Here is a 17,297-nt window from a genome sequence, read left to right as displayed (position 1 = left end):
GTTTGGGGGGAGAGGTCAAGAGACAGGACTTTGGAAGGAGTGACTCCTGTGCCCCCAGCAAGCATCCCTCCATAAGTAGAATAGATGCAACTGCCGAAAGCAGTGATGCCTGCCAAACGCAAGAGCAGAGCCCTGGGGCAATGCCTTTGGGTTTTGTTTCCGAGCTGGGGCGAGAGACTGCCCTTCCCACGAAAGGCCCCCTCCTCCGTCTAAGCAGGAAGGTGACTGACTGGAGCTCGTTCTGTTTGTCTTCCAGCCCTGGCCGCTCAGGCCTACGCTCTCAAAGAGGAGAACGACAGTCTCCGTTGGCAGCTGGATGCCTACAGGAATGAGGTGGAGCTGCTGAAACAAGAGAAGGAACAGCTTTTTCGAACAGAGGAAACCGTCACCAAGGACCAGCAGCTGCAGTTCCTGCAGCAGACCATGCAAGGCATGCAGCAGGTACCCGGGCCCCCATTTTTTTTTTCTTTCTCTTCTGTCTGGGGGCAAGGGACTTGCGTATTAAGTGGAAGTGAAATGGCAGCCATTTGCCGGGAAAGGTGAAGGAGGAGAACGGGCAACCGGATGCGGGGTCACAAGGAAAGGAAAGTGCTAATGGGTGCAGAAAGGCAGAATGTGGAGAAACAGCAAAGCCAAAGAAATCTGTTGAAGAAATACACCCTCGAGGTAGGAAGCTAAGGAAGAGAACCTAGGAGGTGGAGAGGTTTGTGGATGGAATTTAGCCTCGTGGCAAATGGTCAGAAAATCCTTGCAGATCATGACACGAGTGTTTTTGCCCTCTGAAAACTTCTAAGTTAAAAGCATGCTGACAGGCTTTCGTTTCCAAGCTCTGTGTAAAGGTAAACTCCATTGTTTTCACTTCTTCTGGATTATGCTGAGGATCTAGTCGGGTTTCACGAACACACGACCGTGCATAGTTAAGACATGTTTGTTGATGGAATGGATGAAGCAGCAGAATGGGCAACTTTGGAAACAGGGTGGTGTCTGTGCTTTTGTGAAGGGGCGCCAGACTTCGGCCTCCCACACTGAAGCTAAAGATGTGTCTGTGGAAGTCATTAGGAAGAGACAGGAGCTGCAGGGCATTGGAGGAAGGAGAGGGAGCATGGACTGCGGGGGTGAGGGGTTGAGGGGACGGGAGACCCCAGCACAGCAGTCGGGGAATAGAATCAAAGACTCATAGCGGGATTGAGGCCTGAAAACATCAAGTGACGTGTGATAGACTTACGGCGTTTGAGCCTTCGAGTTACCGTAGAACAAAACAGCATAAGTTATCATCACACGTGGGTATTTTGTATTACCCCTTGGAATGTACAAACCTAAACACTCTTTCCTGGGGGGAAAAAAGCCCTGTTTTTACTTAAACAAGGGAAATGTAAATAGAATGATGGGCAACTCAACTATATAGTGAGTAGGATATTGTTTTAATTCCCCCATCCATATTGACTGCTCTCCAAGATCAGGAGCATGAATTGCCTGCAAAAGTGTCTTAATGATTAGAGGTAACTGCTACAGAAACATTAGCCAAGCAGGGAAAAATAATTGAGAGGAAAGGGTATTAAAAAAAAAAAAAGATGTGCAGACTGGGATATAAACAAGTTAATGATCAAGTCACAGAAATTATGTCTTAACCATCTCCTGCCATTTTAAAGCAATTTTTGAGTCTTGGCTTTGAGTCCGAACTGGTTGATGTTTCACAGTGTGTGTTAGACAAATCAGTGCAATTCAGAGGTCAGAGCCAGCCAGGAAAATGTCATTACAGTCGCCGCTCAGGTCCCCGCGCTTGGAAATGGGTGTAACAGCTGCTTTGCGAGGCTGCCAGGGTTGTCCATATGCCCCGACGCTGGCTGTGCCTCGGCGCCCCTGCCAGGAGGAGAGTCTGTCTCTTGATTCCCCCAGAGACCACGGCGTCTGTCTGTCGATTCCCCCAGACCATGGCTACCATCTCACGCCTCATGCAATGGGCCCTCTTTTCCTCTAGGAACGATCGCCCCAGTTGCTTTACCAGTTGATAAAACTGGGACGGTGCTCAAAGATTCGAATCTGAGAGTGGTCTGAGGAGGTAGGGGTGAGCCCGTCAGTGAGGGAGGAGCGTGCGAGGGGGTCGGCGCCGGCGAGTGGCGAGCAGCCTGCGGGCTCCACACGGGAGCAATGCCGGAAGTCACCACGGACCCCCAGCCCCTTGAAGGAGGTGTTGCACTGCGGCAGCCTCTCAGACATTTGCAGAATCTTCTTGTCAGTAGGAAATGTACTTCAGTTTTGTTTTGTTCTGTGGGATTTGGTTTCCGTAGAGTTTGGCTTGAACAACAGAAATGTATTGTCTCGGTTCTGGAGGTGAGAAGTGCCAGATCAGGGTGTCGGCAGGGTTGGTTCTGCTGAGGGCTGTGAGGGGACTCTGCTCCCCGTTCTGTCGCCTAGCTTTCAGTGTTCTCTGGCTTGGAGACACATCACCCCGCTTTCTGCCTTCCGTTGTCCCATAGCGCTCTCGCTGTGCCTGTCGGCGTCCACATTTCTGCTTTCTATAAGGACACGATTTGTATAGGACTGAGGGGCCCATGCTGTTCCAGGATGACCTCATCTTAACTAGTCAGACCTGTGATGACTCTGAGTCCAAATAACATCACCTTCTGAGGCACAGGGGGCTAGGATTTCCACATGGAAACTTTGAGGGGACATAATTCAATCACTAATAGATACATGGTAGGTAAATATATTTGTTAAATGTCGGAATAATGGACAGAAGCACAGAGGCAAGGACTAGCATGGAGCCTGGGGGGAGCCCCGGATTTTTGGACCATAAATAGCAAGGCAACATCCTAGAGGTATGTGTAGCCCTCTAGTAACGTGGGAAGCACTCATGACGTGGCAGCGGCTAGGATTTTAATTTTTAGTGGTTATTAGGTGGATGCATGGCAGTCTCTGTGGCAACACATTTTAAGTAGAGTTCTAAAATAAGTGCCCTTTAGGAGTCAATTTCTACCTTCATATCATTTTAAATAAATTACCACACCTTGCTAATCTGAGCCCTACCACAAAGAATTCTGCTGATTTTCAAATTTACTCTCTATCTGCCCACTATCCACTGTCTTAATTAGAAAACCATGATCTCACAGGAAAGTCAACAGCTAGAGGACAGGTTAGCCTCCCACATGTTGTTGTTTTAGCAACTGATCTATGGGAAATTATTTCTTTTTTTTTTTTAAAGATTTTATTTATTTATTTGAGAGAGAGAATGAGACAGAGAGAGAGAGCATGAGATGGGGGAGGGTCAGAGGGAGAAGCAGACTCCCTGCCGAGCAGGGAGCCCGATGCGGGACTCGATCCCGGGACTCCAGGATCATGACCTGAGCCGAAGGCAGTCGCTTAACCGACTGAGCCACCCAGGCACCCTAATTATTTCTGTAACAAACAAAAGAAAATATAGTCTTCACAGCCTTAACGCTAGCGTGCCGTTTTTAGAACGGCCCTCAAGTTTAGCCAAAAAGTTTTTAACCTTTCTTCTTTTAATCCCTTAAAGATATCTTCACTGACATTATAGTTTCTCTTATGTTCATGAAGAAAACGTTATGGGCAGGGGTCCTAGGGCTGAAAACCCTTGGGTGACTTTGATTGTTTCTGAGTCTACCCCTATAGTCCATGTGAGTCACCATTTAATATTAGAGATTTTACACAAAAGGAAATAATAGCTTGTATCCATGGTAACACCGGAGCCTTTACCTGATCTTGAGCTGGCAATGAAGTTAACCTCTCTCTGCCATAAGGAGAGCGAGGTTGTTGGCTTTCCTTTGTATCTTTAAGTATAAAAGGAAAGGATATACCTATCTTAAACTCTTATGTATCTTCCAATTATCACACTGAATTTATTGAGGCAAAATGTACATATAATAAAAATATTCTTTTTAGGGCTGCCGTTCTATGAATTTTGACAAATTGATACACTCATGAAACCACTACCACAATCAATATATAAAATTGTTCTATCACCCCCCAAAAAAATTCCCTTATCCCCTTTTTTAGTCAACCTGACTCCCAGCAACCACAGATTTGTTTTCTACCTTTTATGGTTTTGCCTTTTCCAGAATGTCATATAAGTGGAATTATACAGAATGAACTTTCGAGTCTGGCTTCTCTCAGCTAGCGTAATGATTTTGAGATTCCCCCACGTCGCCTCGCCATGTGTATCAGTAGTTCATACCTTTTTATGCTGAATAGTATCCCAATGTAAGGAAGAGCCATAATTTGTTTATCTAGTCACCAGTTAATGGACTTATGGGTGGTTTCCTCTTTGGGGCTAAGATGAATAAATGTGCTGCAAACATTCACTTACAGACTTTTTGTTAGGACATAAATTTTCATTTCACTTGGGTAAATACCTAGGACTAGAATTGCTGGGTCATATGGTGAGTGTGTTTAACTTTTTTAAGAAACGGCTGGACTGTTTCCCAAAGTGTCTTTACCATCATGCATTCCCATGGGATATGGGAAAATTCCAGTCGTTCTGTCTCCTTGTCAGTCAGCGCTTGGTAAGGTTGGTCTGTTTTGTTTTGTTTTATCTTTTTTAGCCACTGTAGTAAGTATAGAGTGGTATCTCATTATGGTTTTAACCACACCTAAATTTAAATAGTACTTGTATTTTCATTCATGAGGATAGGTCAATATATCATATTTTTAAATAACCAATTTAAAAATCAATTCCTTTTGAAGCCTTTTGTAAATCATATTGACAAGACTGGTAAATATTCATATCACAACAGGATCCCATTGTAAGCTGCTGATCATAAAACTGTGTGTGACTGATGATGATTATGTCAGAAGGGTCCCTCATAAATACTTTGAGCCAATGCTTTTTAATAGTGTTAGCAAATGTCATCTGAAGACCAGCTGTCTTTAGGCCAGTAAACCATTGGCCCATATAGAGCAGTGGATTTCTAACACTCTTGGCTTGACATTAGTTGAAGACCAGGGCTAGTCAGCTGTCTTGACAACTTTTATTTAGCAAGATCAGAACAAAACTGGGGAAAAGAGGATTATTATAATTGACAGCATTTTAGAAATTAACTGACAAGTGTTTTTCTCCTTATGCTGGAAAAGGAATATCTGTATGATTTTTCTGTTTATGTATTATAAACCTCACTAATCTAATTTTACAGAAGGAGACAGAGACATATAATACTATTATTTTCCTAAAATATATAGTTACCCCAGCTAGTTTTGCCAAATGTTGCTCAAGAACTCGTCTTTGGGACAGATATTAAGAAATAAATGAAAGTGTGTTGAAATGACATCAGTGAGTATATCTGACCACATAAGTAAATCATCTTGTCTGAAATCCTCTCTAAACTATTCAGTTGCTTAGTAAGTACTTTTTAAAAGAGATAATGAGAGGCGCCTGAGTAGCTCAGTCGGTTGGGTGGCCAACTCTTGATTTTGACTCAGGTCATAATCTCAGGGTCCTGGGATGAAGCCCCACGTCAGACTTTGTGCTCAGGGGGGGAGTCTGCTTGAGGATTCTCTCTCCCTCGGCCCCTCCCCCAGCTCGCTCGCTCTCTGTCTCTAAAATAAATAAATAAATAAATCTAAATATACATAAGTACGTAAATAAATAAATAAGAGAGACAATGAAAGGTTTGTGCTCATTTCCTCTCCCACGTTCCAATGCAGTAAAGTCTTATGCAAACATGTCAAAGCCAGGATGATGATCATGGCGGCAGGAATGGTGCCGTAGGTAGTGGTGTTGATGGCCCTGGGGCAGAAGGCTGCTGTGGTGGGGATGGTGGTGTTTTTGACCATTAGAAAATTTTAGGGAAAGACAGGTAAAATGAGCACATCCAAGAAAATTTCAGAGGATTTAAAACAAAATTTTTTTCTGAAACATAAAAAGCACGTCCCTTAAAAATTACAAAAATCCTAGGAAGCCCAGGAGGCCCGCTGCTCCCAGCCGGCTTCAAGAGGTGGTGCTGGGAAGAACCTGGGAAAAGTTCGGCAGGTAAGGAACACAGACAGATGTAGCAGGAGTTTGCAACAGGAGTGTCTCTGTTTCCTTAATAATTTTTCACTTTTGTTTTCCGTTTTGATTTTCTTTCTGAAATGCCCACCAGTCAGATAACGGACCTTTACGAAGCTGATGCTACGTGCTCGTTACCATTTTTTTTCTCCTGTTATCTGTTTAAACTGTATCTTTTATCCTTTCCACTGCAGTTTCTATTTGATCATTATGTTATTTTATTTCCAAGTGTTCTTCTTCTTCTTCTATTATTGTCTCTTTGTACACTCTTAGTTTTTTGGTTTCAGTATCTTCTCAAATCTTTTTGAGAATACTAATTAGAATGCTTAAAATTCTGTTTGTTCCTGAGTCATTTCTATTTATTCCAGGATTGGGTCTTTGGTTTTGTGTCTCAGTCTGTCTCTTTGCTGCTGCAGGTTTCTTCTCATGGGGTGGTGTTGGCTGGTGTGCTTCCATTTGGCAGCTCGGGATGACTTCCCCAGGGAGCTGTGGGGGTGGCCGTGCTCGCGGCTGGGTCCCGCTCTCCTCCTCCCTACCCCTCCAAGCCGTGGTGCCTCCTCCCATGCAGTGTTGCCTTAACTGCCAGGCTTCACTTGCAGGACAGTTGGGGTTCCCACAAATGCCAGAATCTGTCTTATGTGAGAGCTCCCTGGAAGTCCCTTCCCATTCTCTCTGCTCTTTTAGGTGTATTCACTGACAGCCAGCTTAATTGCGTTTCCAGAAGAAGGAAAACCAAAGAGCAGACACACATGTTCTGTGTCTGACATCTTGAACAAGAACCTGTTTCAGGGGCTTTGAACTTTAATCTAGTCCTCTGATGAATTCTTTTTCTTTTTTTTTTTTAAGGTTTTATTTCTTTATTTGACAGAGAGAGAGCACAAGCGGGGGAGTGGCAGAGGGAGAGGGAGAAGCAGGCTCTCCGCTGAGCAGGGAGCCCGATGCGGGACTCGATCCCAGGACCCCGGGATCATGACCCGAGCTGAAGGCAGACACTTCACCAACTGAGCTACCCAGGCGCCCCTGATGAATTTTTGTTTAAGATGTGGGCCCGTGAGGTGGACAGGGGAAGGGTATTGCAAATTATTCCGGCTGTCAGAAATCTATAGGGAAAGCAAGAACAGCGGGCACATTTTACAGATGTCTCAGAGGACACTTAAAGCAGCATGTTTAGGAGTAAAGATAGCTGCTTCCGGACAAGGGGGCAGATACACAAATTAGGAAGGTTTTAGGTTGAAGGAAAAGGGAGGCAAATAGAAAGAGGCTGAAATCTGGAATAATGATAGAGAAATGGTTAACTTTTTATCCACTCAGTTTTGGTTTTTTTGTCCTAGAGGAGTAAAAGAAGCAGGGAATTGAGAAAAAAGACCTGATGGGGTGGTGGGGGGGAAGCATCAGCTCAAATGGCTGTGCACAGAGTAGAGGAATAGAAGCTATTCTAGAGTGAAGGAGGAGAAGGATATGGAGAGGTCACGGAAGACACAGTGGGAAGAACAGTTCTTCTGTAGTCAAAAAAAAAAAAATAATAAGGAAAATAACACAAACATAAACATAGAACAAGAAAAAGGGAAACAGACATTTTTCCAAAAGAAGAAATTCAACATTTTTATAATGATAAATTATATTTTAAGAGGTTTTATGAAATATTTAAACAAGTAAACTAAGGGTTGATTAGTTTGGAATTTCAGCTACAATGTATTCTGGGGATTCCTTCTCAGTAGGGTTTATGAACCTCAAAAATGTTCGGTTAGAAGGAAGAAATAGCACATACATCATGATCTGGTTGTTTCCTCATTCAGGAAGAAGCCTATAACAACGTTATCATAATATCTTTAATATATGAAAACATCAGTGCAGAAAATAATTCGGTATCACTGGACAGGGCCAGAAAAATCACATTATTAACAACAAAAAAGAAAATCACATTGTTACAGCGTAGAGAAAGAGGCTTTCTTTTATTTAGACTTTCGTGTGTAAATAGTAAAACCTTTAATCTTATAAAGTTCAAAAAATATGTGTGTACAGAAACACACACATACAGATCTGGAATCTAGACAAGGGACAACTACAGAGACACACCCTATGTTGATTTGATTCTGTTTCAACTTCCTCACTGACATCTTTTTCTTTCTGAATAGAAAACAACTCCTAAAACATTACCCGTTCATATTAAAAGTCTTTGACATTTTACTAGAACCAGAAAGCGTATATAACATACATATCTCTCAGATGATGTGGCTTTTAAAAGTTTTGAGGCCTGGACATCAAGGTTCACCACAGCCAATTTGGGGTCCACTATTGTCTTACCTTTTTTTTTTTTTGGTACTTCACTTCCCCCGAGTGTGTACTTTCATTCTCTACCCATTCTTTAGCCAGGTGTCTTGGGGTGATGCATTATGATAGCAGCCCATGAGACAGTGATGATAATCCTCATTTGTAATTCAGTGGCACCTTTCATGAGGCTGCTTAAAAGTCATGTATAGAGTTCCCACCAGGAGCATGTGTATTTTCTAGCACTTGCAGATTGCAATCCCTGGCACATCTGAAGAATGTGTGCATCCCACTTTGGTGTGAGACTCTTGGAGGGTCATTAGGTACATTTGGAACCAGAAATAGAAACCGATTCTCTGGGCAGCCTGGGTGGCTCAGTCGGTTAAGCATCTGCCTTCGGCTCAGGTCATGATCCCAGGGTCCTGGGATCAAGCCTCACATAGGGTTCTCTTCTCAGCGGGGAGTCTGCTTCTCCCTCTCCCTGCTACTTCCCCTGCTTGTGCTCTCTCTCTCTCTCTTTCTGAAAAATAAATAAAATCTTTAAAAAAAGAAAAGAAAAGAAACCGATTCTCTGATTCTTGGCCCAACACTTTCCATTACAAAGCCCGACCTGTTTGAAATAATCATAGCTGACATCTACACAGGGGGTCGGGAAGTTTTAAAAGCGCATTCCCATCTGACTCTGGACAAGATACAAAAACGGGAAGCAATGATAAGGGAGGGGAAACCTCCTTAAGTTTTTTTTTTTTTTTAGCAGTTTCAAACGAGGATGGGCCACAGGGTATCTTGCCGTTTTCACTGGACAGAGACCATAAGATAAGGAAGGAGATCACTAACTGCCTCTCTGCTCGCTGAGTGGCACCAAGATTTTGCACAAGGAAATGAAAACCCTGAACCAGTAGAATGAAGAGGTCGCTCTAGCCTGTATTCTGTACACCTTTGTGTCAGTCAGCCCGTCTGAACCTCGGGCTCTTCCTGCGGACGACAGGTGCACCACCCTCAGTCAGGGGCTGTTGCAATCAGACGGGATCATGTATATGAACAGTTTGGACAGGTATTACATGAAGCGTGAGTGCCCCATTTTACATAAAAATATGAAGAAATGGAAAGGTTTACGAGAAGATACGGGATTTGCATACCAAGTCTGGACACATCCAAATGGGAGTTTCCTGATAGCCGGTGGCCCCCCCGCTGTTGCCCCCGGAGGCCCGTCCCCACTGCTGATTCACATCACTGCCCCCAGTGCTCACAGCTCAGGAGCACTTGAACTCTGAGTGCTTATCTCAGCTTCTCAGGTAGGAAATGGAGACCGAGAGATGTCCAGTGGCTCACCCGGGGTACAGCATGTTCCTGGCAGACTCAGAACGCCAACCCAGGTCTGTCTGTCACAACCCCTGCGTTCTGTCTGTTCTTCTAACACTGTCCACAGGGAACTCTCTTAAGTGGTGCTCCAGAACTGTAGTCGTCAGAAGAGCAGAAAGCTCGGCCCTTCCTATGCTTGTAGATTGCTAGAAATATTACTGGCAAGAACCCACTGCCTGTTTTCCGACTCTGTCGTAGCCCCGGATTGGGTCTTCCCATTAGCAGAGTAAGAGCTAGCAAATAGAAAATAACATACATGTGGCTTTTATTTATTAAATGTGAACTTGGAAAATAAATCTCTTCATTTCTGGGAAGGGAAGAAGAAGCCCTAATAATAACTATGGGAGGCTTCATCTCATAATTAGTTACCCTGCTCTTCCATTAATTAATGCGATCATCAAATGCATCCTCATTAGTAATCATCCCTTTGAAAAATAATGAGGCTAGCAGCCGAATCAATGTAGGAGCCAGGGGTAGAAATAATGACATTGCCCTGCAGACCATTTAAAATCGTTTGGCTTCTACCTTTGACTGCTTTCCCCGACATCTGCCACGGGAACTAGCGAATCTCCCGTAGATTTGCAGCATCTCCAGGATAAAGCAACTCTGCTTTTTCCACCACTGTCAGCTGCAGCCCTTGGATGACCTTTGAACGACCCTCCCTTCCACCACCTCCTTTGGAAATTGCCTCCTGACTTCAAGGCCCTAGGACACCAAGAGTACCAGATTTATAGTGAAATGGATCTTTTCTTAAATGTAGTAAATCAAAACGGGCTTCGGCAGCAGACACGCACTGGCCTTTCCATCCGTCGGACCCGCTAGCATCTCTCCCTCCAGCCACAGATGCTGAAATGAATCCCCGTGTCCTGGCCTTGACTTCTCTCTGCGGTCTGCCAACACTCAGAGGCAGCCTCCTGCCCTGCCTGCGGCGCCCCGAACCCGGCCAGCACACCCTGCCCCCTCTATACAGCCCTTTTCACGCTCCCAGCCAGACTGCTGTCATTATCCGCCTCTCCGACTGAGCAGCGCGGGGAGGGAGCAGGGCCCCGGGGCTCTCTCCGTGCAGCTGGTGAGAAGAGGAAACAGGAGGGCGGGTGGAAGACCAGCCAGTCTCCTCCTCCTCCTCCTGAGAAAGGAGCGCCCTGGAGAGAACGCGGGGAGAACCCTGGTGGACACGACAACACAGCGTGGAGACAAAGAAGGAAGGAGAGGAATGAGTCAGAGGGAAAAAAAAAAATCCTTTTTATCTGAGGCGAGCATAAAGAGCGAGGAAGACAAACGTGGGCGGGAGTTGCAGTTTTTCTGGGTCTAGGTTTGTCATTTTGATTTTTGTTTTATTTTCCTTTTCACAAAAGAATATACGCTCCATGCAGCAAACTTGGACACCTAAAAGAAGCATAGAAAGGAGACAGAAATCGCTCCTAGTGTCACCACCCAGATACAACAGTTGTTAACATTTACGGCTGTCCTTTCAGGCTTCCTCTCTAAAGCACTCTCACACAGCAAGTGGTAAGCATGCCCCAGATCATGCCCACTGACCAGCGCAATAGCCACATTCGGTCGGCTGACATTTCTGGAATTGTCACCAAAGTGTGGGATTGGGAATTCAGCTCCGAGATCTTAGACGGTTAGTTAAAGACTGTGTTTTCTCCTCTGTTTAACAAAGCACCCTGAATAGTCATCAAGGGAAACGTAAGCAAAGTTAGTGCCCCATCTGGCCCTCACTTGATAGGCCACCCACTTCATTCAGTTGATCGCAGGAAAGACCCTGCCTGCTCAGCTCTTACCTTGATGCAGAGTCCTCAGGGTGGTGGTTACCTCTCCTGGTTTTGTGCTTTCTGTGTGCCTCTGTGCTGCCTCCTTTCTCCCTCCCTCCCTCTCTATCACACACACACACACACACACACACACACTCTTAGTAAACAGCCACAACAGCTCTATTATATTCTGGCAGTAGTGGGAAGCTAGAAAAGGAGAGAGGATATTTGAACCCGGGTTGTAGGTTTCCAAGGAAGGCGTGTTACAAGTGGTGCTTGTAAGTGAAAGACGAACAGAGTGACTTTTCAGAGCTGCATTATCACTTTTCTTCTTCTTCCTTTTGTTCTCCTAATTTATTCTGCTGTCCTCCCCCATGCCTACACCTTCTGTCTCTTCTGTCAGCCACCACCACCACCTCAATTCATTGAAACCAGGTATTGCTCAGGTATTCCAGTCCGAGGACTTGCATTAGCGAGCACAGGGGGACTCTCACTCGCCGTGTGAGAGGTGTGTCTTTTCACCCACGATTTACATTTTATCTTGAGTAAGTCTTTCCCTGAGCCAGTGCATTATACATATCTCAACCATTTAAACACAGAGTGGTACCCTGCAATTTCGTCCTTCACTAATTCTCTGTGCACCTTGTCTTCTTTTCGCCTGGACTACTATTTCTTCCCCCGTGGTTTGTATTTCTTTTTTTTTTTTTTTAATTTATTTATTAGAGAGAGCGAGTGTGCACATGAGTGGCGGGAGGGGCAGAGGGGGAGAGAGAATCTTAAGCAGACTCTGCTTTGAGTGTGGAGCCCAACATGGGGCTCAATCTCACAACCCTGAGATCATGACCTGAGCCGAAATCAGGAGTCAGACGCTTAACCAGCTGAGTCACCCAGCTGCCCGCACCAGTGGTTTGTGTTTCTTAAATTGTGCTACTCACAGTTTATCTCAGGAAGGTTTTGGTAATGAGCTAACTGAAGTCCATTAAAAAGCTGTGGTGCTGAGTTTCTCTTTACAAGATAATCCCCCCCCAGTAATCCTCTTATTTATCATTTGGGGAGAAGGAAAAAGGGGGGTATAATGTAGTTTTGCTACTCTGCATCTGATGATACGAGCTCAGATTGATTTCAGAGAATCGCCACGTCATTGAAGGGGCACTCCCAGGTCCGAGCCTTGCCCTGCGGGCCCTCAGGTCTTAGGTCATTAGGCTGGTCTTTCCAGTCAGCTTTTCTGCCCAGCTGATGACTGACTGGCTTGCTTTTAAGTCCACAGTTTTCTGGCCATTTCTCATGCGAAACCCATGCTTTGCTTTGGCTGTGGGGTCCACTCACGGTAAAAAAGCAAGGTAGAATAAGATGATAATGGGAATTTTGTTTTAGATACAAAATCTGGACTGGATATGGGCTCAGTTTTACCACTATTGTTACAGCAAGAGAACCACAAAATACAGAATATTAAAACCAGGAAGGGCATTAGTGAGCCCCCCTCAATCGAGCATTACTTCCTAGTTGTAATCAAATGGAGAGATTAAGTCACTGAGCTAAGTGCCCCATGGCCACCTTGTCCCCTCCACTGCCCAGGGCTCCCAGTTTCTGGTTCTCGGGTCCTCACTCTGCCTCCCCCTACTTGCTTGCATTCTGAGAACCTTTTTCTTTTACACTCATTTGTATCTGTCTCCCATGCCCCTGAAAAATGAGTTGAGGCACAGGGGCTATTTTGCCCCCAACAGGTTAAAGGAGTATTCATTTCTTTTTTCTTCTGACATCACAGCTGAAACTAATGCTAGCACCTAAGAGACCAGTCTCTTAGGGCTAATGTAGTAGTTCCTCCCCAACCACCATCTGAATAAATGAATGAAGAAAACACATTGTTGAGTCACCGCACACAATTGATTGTGTAACAGAAAACTCTCAACCAACTCATGCCCAAACAAGTCATAATCTCATCTCACTGACTGAATAGAACTGGCCTTCTGAGAAGTCTTGGTTGACATATTAGGATTGATCAGGTCCTTCTGTCTTTAGAGGTCATGAATGCTCTCTGCTGGCGCTGCACGTCCCGGGGAGCTGGCTAGTCCCTGACCCTCTCCAACGTGGCCAGTGAGGCTCCGGGCTCCCAGAGAATGGCTCCAACCCCGGGCAGTAAGCACGGAGTTTCCGCTCATGCTGTGTGTGCAGTCACAAGTATTTCCATGCAGACAGCATCTTTCTACAGTCCAAAAGCTCTCACAGCTTTAATGGGTCCTAGGAGATGATATTTTTATTTGTACCATGCTTATTAAGGAACTAGGGATGAGAAACCATAGGGAAGAAGCCTCCAAACCAGGTAGTATAGTGTTTAACACTTCTTCCTAATGTTGAAGGTGACATTATGTGACAAATTGAGACTGGAACAACAATGGGGAACATGCCCACCCCACTCTTTAGTGAAAGACCCTAAAATATGTCAGGAAATATTTTTCTAAGCAGCTCTGCTGCTCCCTCCCTCTTGCTGTTGCTGCCAATGTTTGCAGTCTGTGAAGCATTTCCATACAACTCAGCCCCTATAAGCTTGATAGGTAGGACATAAATGAAAAACTACTTTTCAAATATACCTGGAACATTTACAAAAATTCATTTTATGCTACATCCTAAAGCACATCTCAACAAATTTCAGAGGAGTGCTATCATATTTTCTGACCACAACAAAACTGTTAGAAATCAGTGTCACTAAAGATAACTAAGATAAATCCTATGTATTTGGAAATTTAAAAGCACATATCTAGACCCACAAGTCCAAAGAAATCAGAAATATAATTTTAAAGTACTTAGAAGTGATTGATAATTAAAATACAACATAGCAAAACTTGTGGGATGCAGCTGAAACAACCTAGAGGAAAAATTAAAATTTTTAAATGCATGTTTTAGGAAAAAAGAAAAACATAAACAGGAGTAAACATCCAACTCTTTCTAAAAATAATAAACCCAAAGAAGGAAGGATAAAAACAAGACAGGAATGACTAAAAGAGCAAGCAGTCATGCAGTACAGAAGATCAACAAAGCTAAATGCTGTTTATTTGAAAAGACTAATAAAATGGAAAATCTTTGGTAATATCGATCACAAAAAAAAGGGAAGGACCAAATAAACAATATTAAAAATTAAAATGAGGTATAACTACAGACATATGAGAAAATCAGAAATGGCTTTATGACAAATTCTTAAACTTCGTGACATGGGTAAATTCCTATAGGAAAAAAATACCTTATCAGAATTAAATCAGGAAGAAATTGAAAGCCTGAGCCGTATCATTATGGCTTATTATCTTTAGTGACACTGATTTCTAACAGTTTTGTTGTGGTCAGAAAATATGATAGCACTCCTCTGAAATTTGTTGAGATGTGCTTTAGGATGTAGCATAAAATGAATTTTTGTAAATGTTCCAGGTGTATTTGAAAAGTACAGTTTTCCATTTATGTCCTACCTATCAAGCTTATAGGGGCTGAGTTGTATGGAAATGTTTCACAGACTGCAAACATTGGCAGCAACAGCAAGAGGGAGGGAGCAGCAGAGCTGCTTAGAAAAATTAAAAATCATTAAAATCTTGGGGGCACCTGGCTGACTCTTGATGTCAGCTCAGGTCATGATCTCAGGGTCCTGGGGTCGAGCCCCATGTTGGGCTCCATGCTCAGTGGGGAGTCTGCTTGAGATTCTCTCTCTCCCTTTCCCCCTGCCCCCCACCCTCCCTCCACTCACACATGCTCTCTCTCTAAAATAAATAAATATTTTTTTAAAAAAAATTATTAAAATCTTAATATCAGAGCCACAGACCAAAAATGGCTTTACAGTCAAGTTCTACTAAACATTCAAGGATTATGCCAATCTTTTACGAACTCATTCAGAGAACAGAAAAGAAGGAAACATGTCCCCACCAATCCATAAGGCTAGGATACTTGATACCAAAAAGGGGCAAGGACAGTAAAAAAAAAAAAAGGGGAGGGTCAGGGGGGTTGTAAGTCAGTCTCACTTAGGAACATAGATTTAAAATTCCTTTTAAAAAGCTAATTTAATTTGGTATTTTATAAACCACCCTATTGGATTTATCACAGGAAGGCAAGGTTAGTTCAATCTTACAAAAGTCTATTAATGTAATATATCCCATTAACAGGATTGAACCAGAATAATCAGTTTAATAGCTAGAAAATACCCATTCATGATTTAAAACTAACACAACCAAAGGAAAAAATGAAGATTTAAGAACTTGGATTAAAAGAGAACTTTCTTATCTGGTTGAAGATTATCCACAGTGAACTCAGTGGCAAAACAAGGGATTATTTTCTAACCCTCCCGAGTAATCCCGATATAATCTTTCTTAATCTTGATATAATTACTTGGGCTGGAATGTAACTGCTTTGTATGACTCGCTTTGTATCACGATTTACATTTTTAAATTGTCATCTGGAAGCAGAAAAATGATTACTGCCCAAAGTCTACCAGCAGACCCTAAAAATGTGGTTTCCCTATTCTTTCCTTTTGAAAAATTCAAAGTCATTAACACTAACCTTGGTATGATCCCGTGTTTCTAGGATGCTCACTCAACTAGCTTTTTATCGTGGGTGATGATATTTTCTGTGCCATCAGTGTCAGGAGAGGTCTTTGAGCTGACTTCGGCAAACCCGTGATGGAAATTTTCGTTAAAAGGACACGGGTAGCCTGACTTGCACAAGTAATGTTAGAGTGCGTGTAGTCGCCGATCATGAGTGAGGGAATTGCTGAGGCTGGAGGAACACTTCAAGGGGTAGGCTGATATTAAGTGTAAAGCTACAGCTCTAATTTCTGTTCATTTGTATACCTTGGGAGCCTTTCTTGCTGTTACCATTCATGGCCATGCTAACACCATTCACTGTAAAGGGTCTGAGTAATTCAGCTCGCTTCTTTAATCCTCCCTATGTTTAATGTTTCCATAGCAGAGAAGATTGGTTTAAAATGATAATTTTCTGTCCGCACTTTTGAGATCCAGGCAAGGTGGGTGGTGCTGTATTCTATTTTACCAGCTAGAGTTCAGCCCCAGGTGTTGAGAATATATGCCACACTTCACAGTGACAGGATTTGTTGAGGCTTTCTGTTGTTGCTGTTGCTTTTACCTTAAAGACAGCCGGTGGTTCAGAGACAGAGAAAACCTGAGCTAGTTGAGGTCTGAGGATTTGCCACAGGGACGACCTGCGGTGGTTAAATCCCCTCTGGGAAATTTTCTTCATTGCGCTGCACCTGTCTCTCCAGGGCTCAGCCCTGGAGTAGGGAATGGCGGAAACTTGGAGATCTCCAAAGGTGCTAGTTACAGTGAGAGGCCTAACACGTGGGCTTGCAGACCAGGCTAAATGTATTAAAATAACTTGGAGACTTTGGGGAAGCGAGCAGCCTTCCTCTGCCTCCCACCGCTTCAGTAATAGATGAACGTGCCCGTTTATTTGCAGAGCTTGTCCCAGTGGCACCTAAAGATTCAAAGTGCTAGTAAGTTCAGGGGCTATTCTTCATCCTCATCCTGCCCCTAGATGTCCTACTCTCCTAGTTGTAAAGAAATGGTAACTTGTGTTAACAAAGGAGACGTGGGAATATTGTAATCATTGAATTAATTCACTTCATTAAAGTTCAGCGGTGACTAGCAGGTAAGTAATGTAGGTGGCAGAGGCCTTCTAGACCCACAGCAGAGAAAGTTCTCCATCCTTAGTCATCTATGACTGATGCAGAGATAGAACGTATCGCTATACTCTCTCACTTCATTTTTCTGCAGAACATGTTAGATCATTACAACTTCTCACCATGAGGATTCAAGTAAAAACTCTTAAGACTCAAACATATGTTCTTATCCCATAACCATTAAGTCAAAAGCTGCTTTCCTAAAACTGCAATCCAGGAGGTCAGTGATGGTGGTAACATC

General features: G+C 43.6%; 1 protein-coding gene across 3 annotated transcripts in view; it reads left to right on the top strand.

Moving 5' to 3' along the window:
• The window catches only part of ENOX1 (ecto-NOX disulfide-thiol exchanger 1), a 210,923-nt gene that overhangs the window by 109,647 nt on the left and 83,979 nt on the right, over positions 1-17,297 (top strand). For all 3 annotated transcript variants that reach the window (XM_044913177.1, XM_021697871.2, XM_021697870.2), the window contains one exon: positions 257-441. In XM_044913177.1, the coding sequence (XP_044769112.1) occupies positions 257-441 (185 nt within the window). The remainder of the gene's footprint in view (positions 1-256; positions 442-17,297) is intronic.

Source organism: Neomonachus schauinslandi, chromosome 3 (genome assembly GCF_002201575.2).
Source record: "Neomonachus schauinslandi chromosome 3, ASM220157v2, whole genome shotgun sequence".
In the NCBI taxonomy this organism is placed as follows: domain Eukaryota; kingdom Metazoa; phylum Chordata; class Mammalia; order Carnivora; family Phocidae; genus Neomonachus; species Neomonachus schauinslandi.
This window is presented reverse-complemented; position numbering and strand designations above follow the sequence as displayed.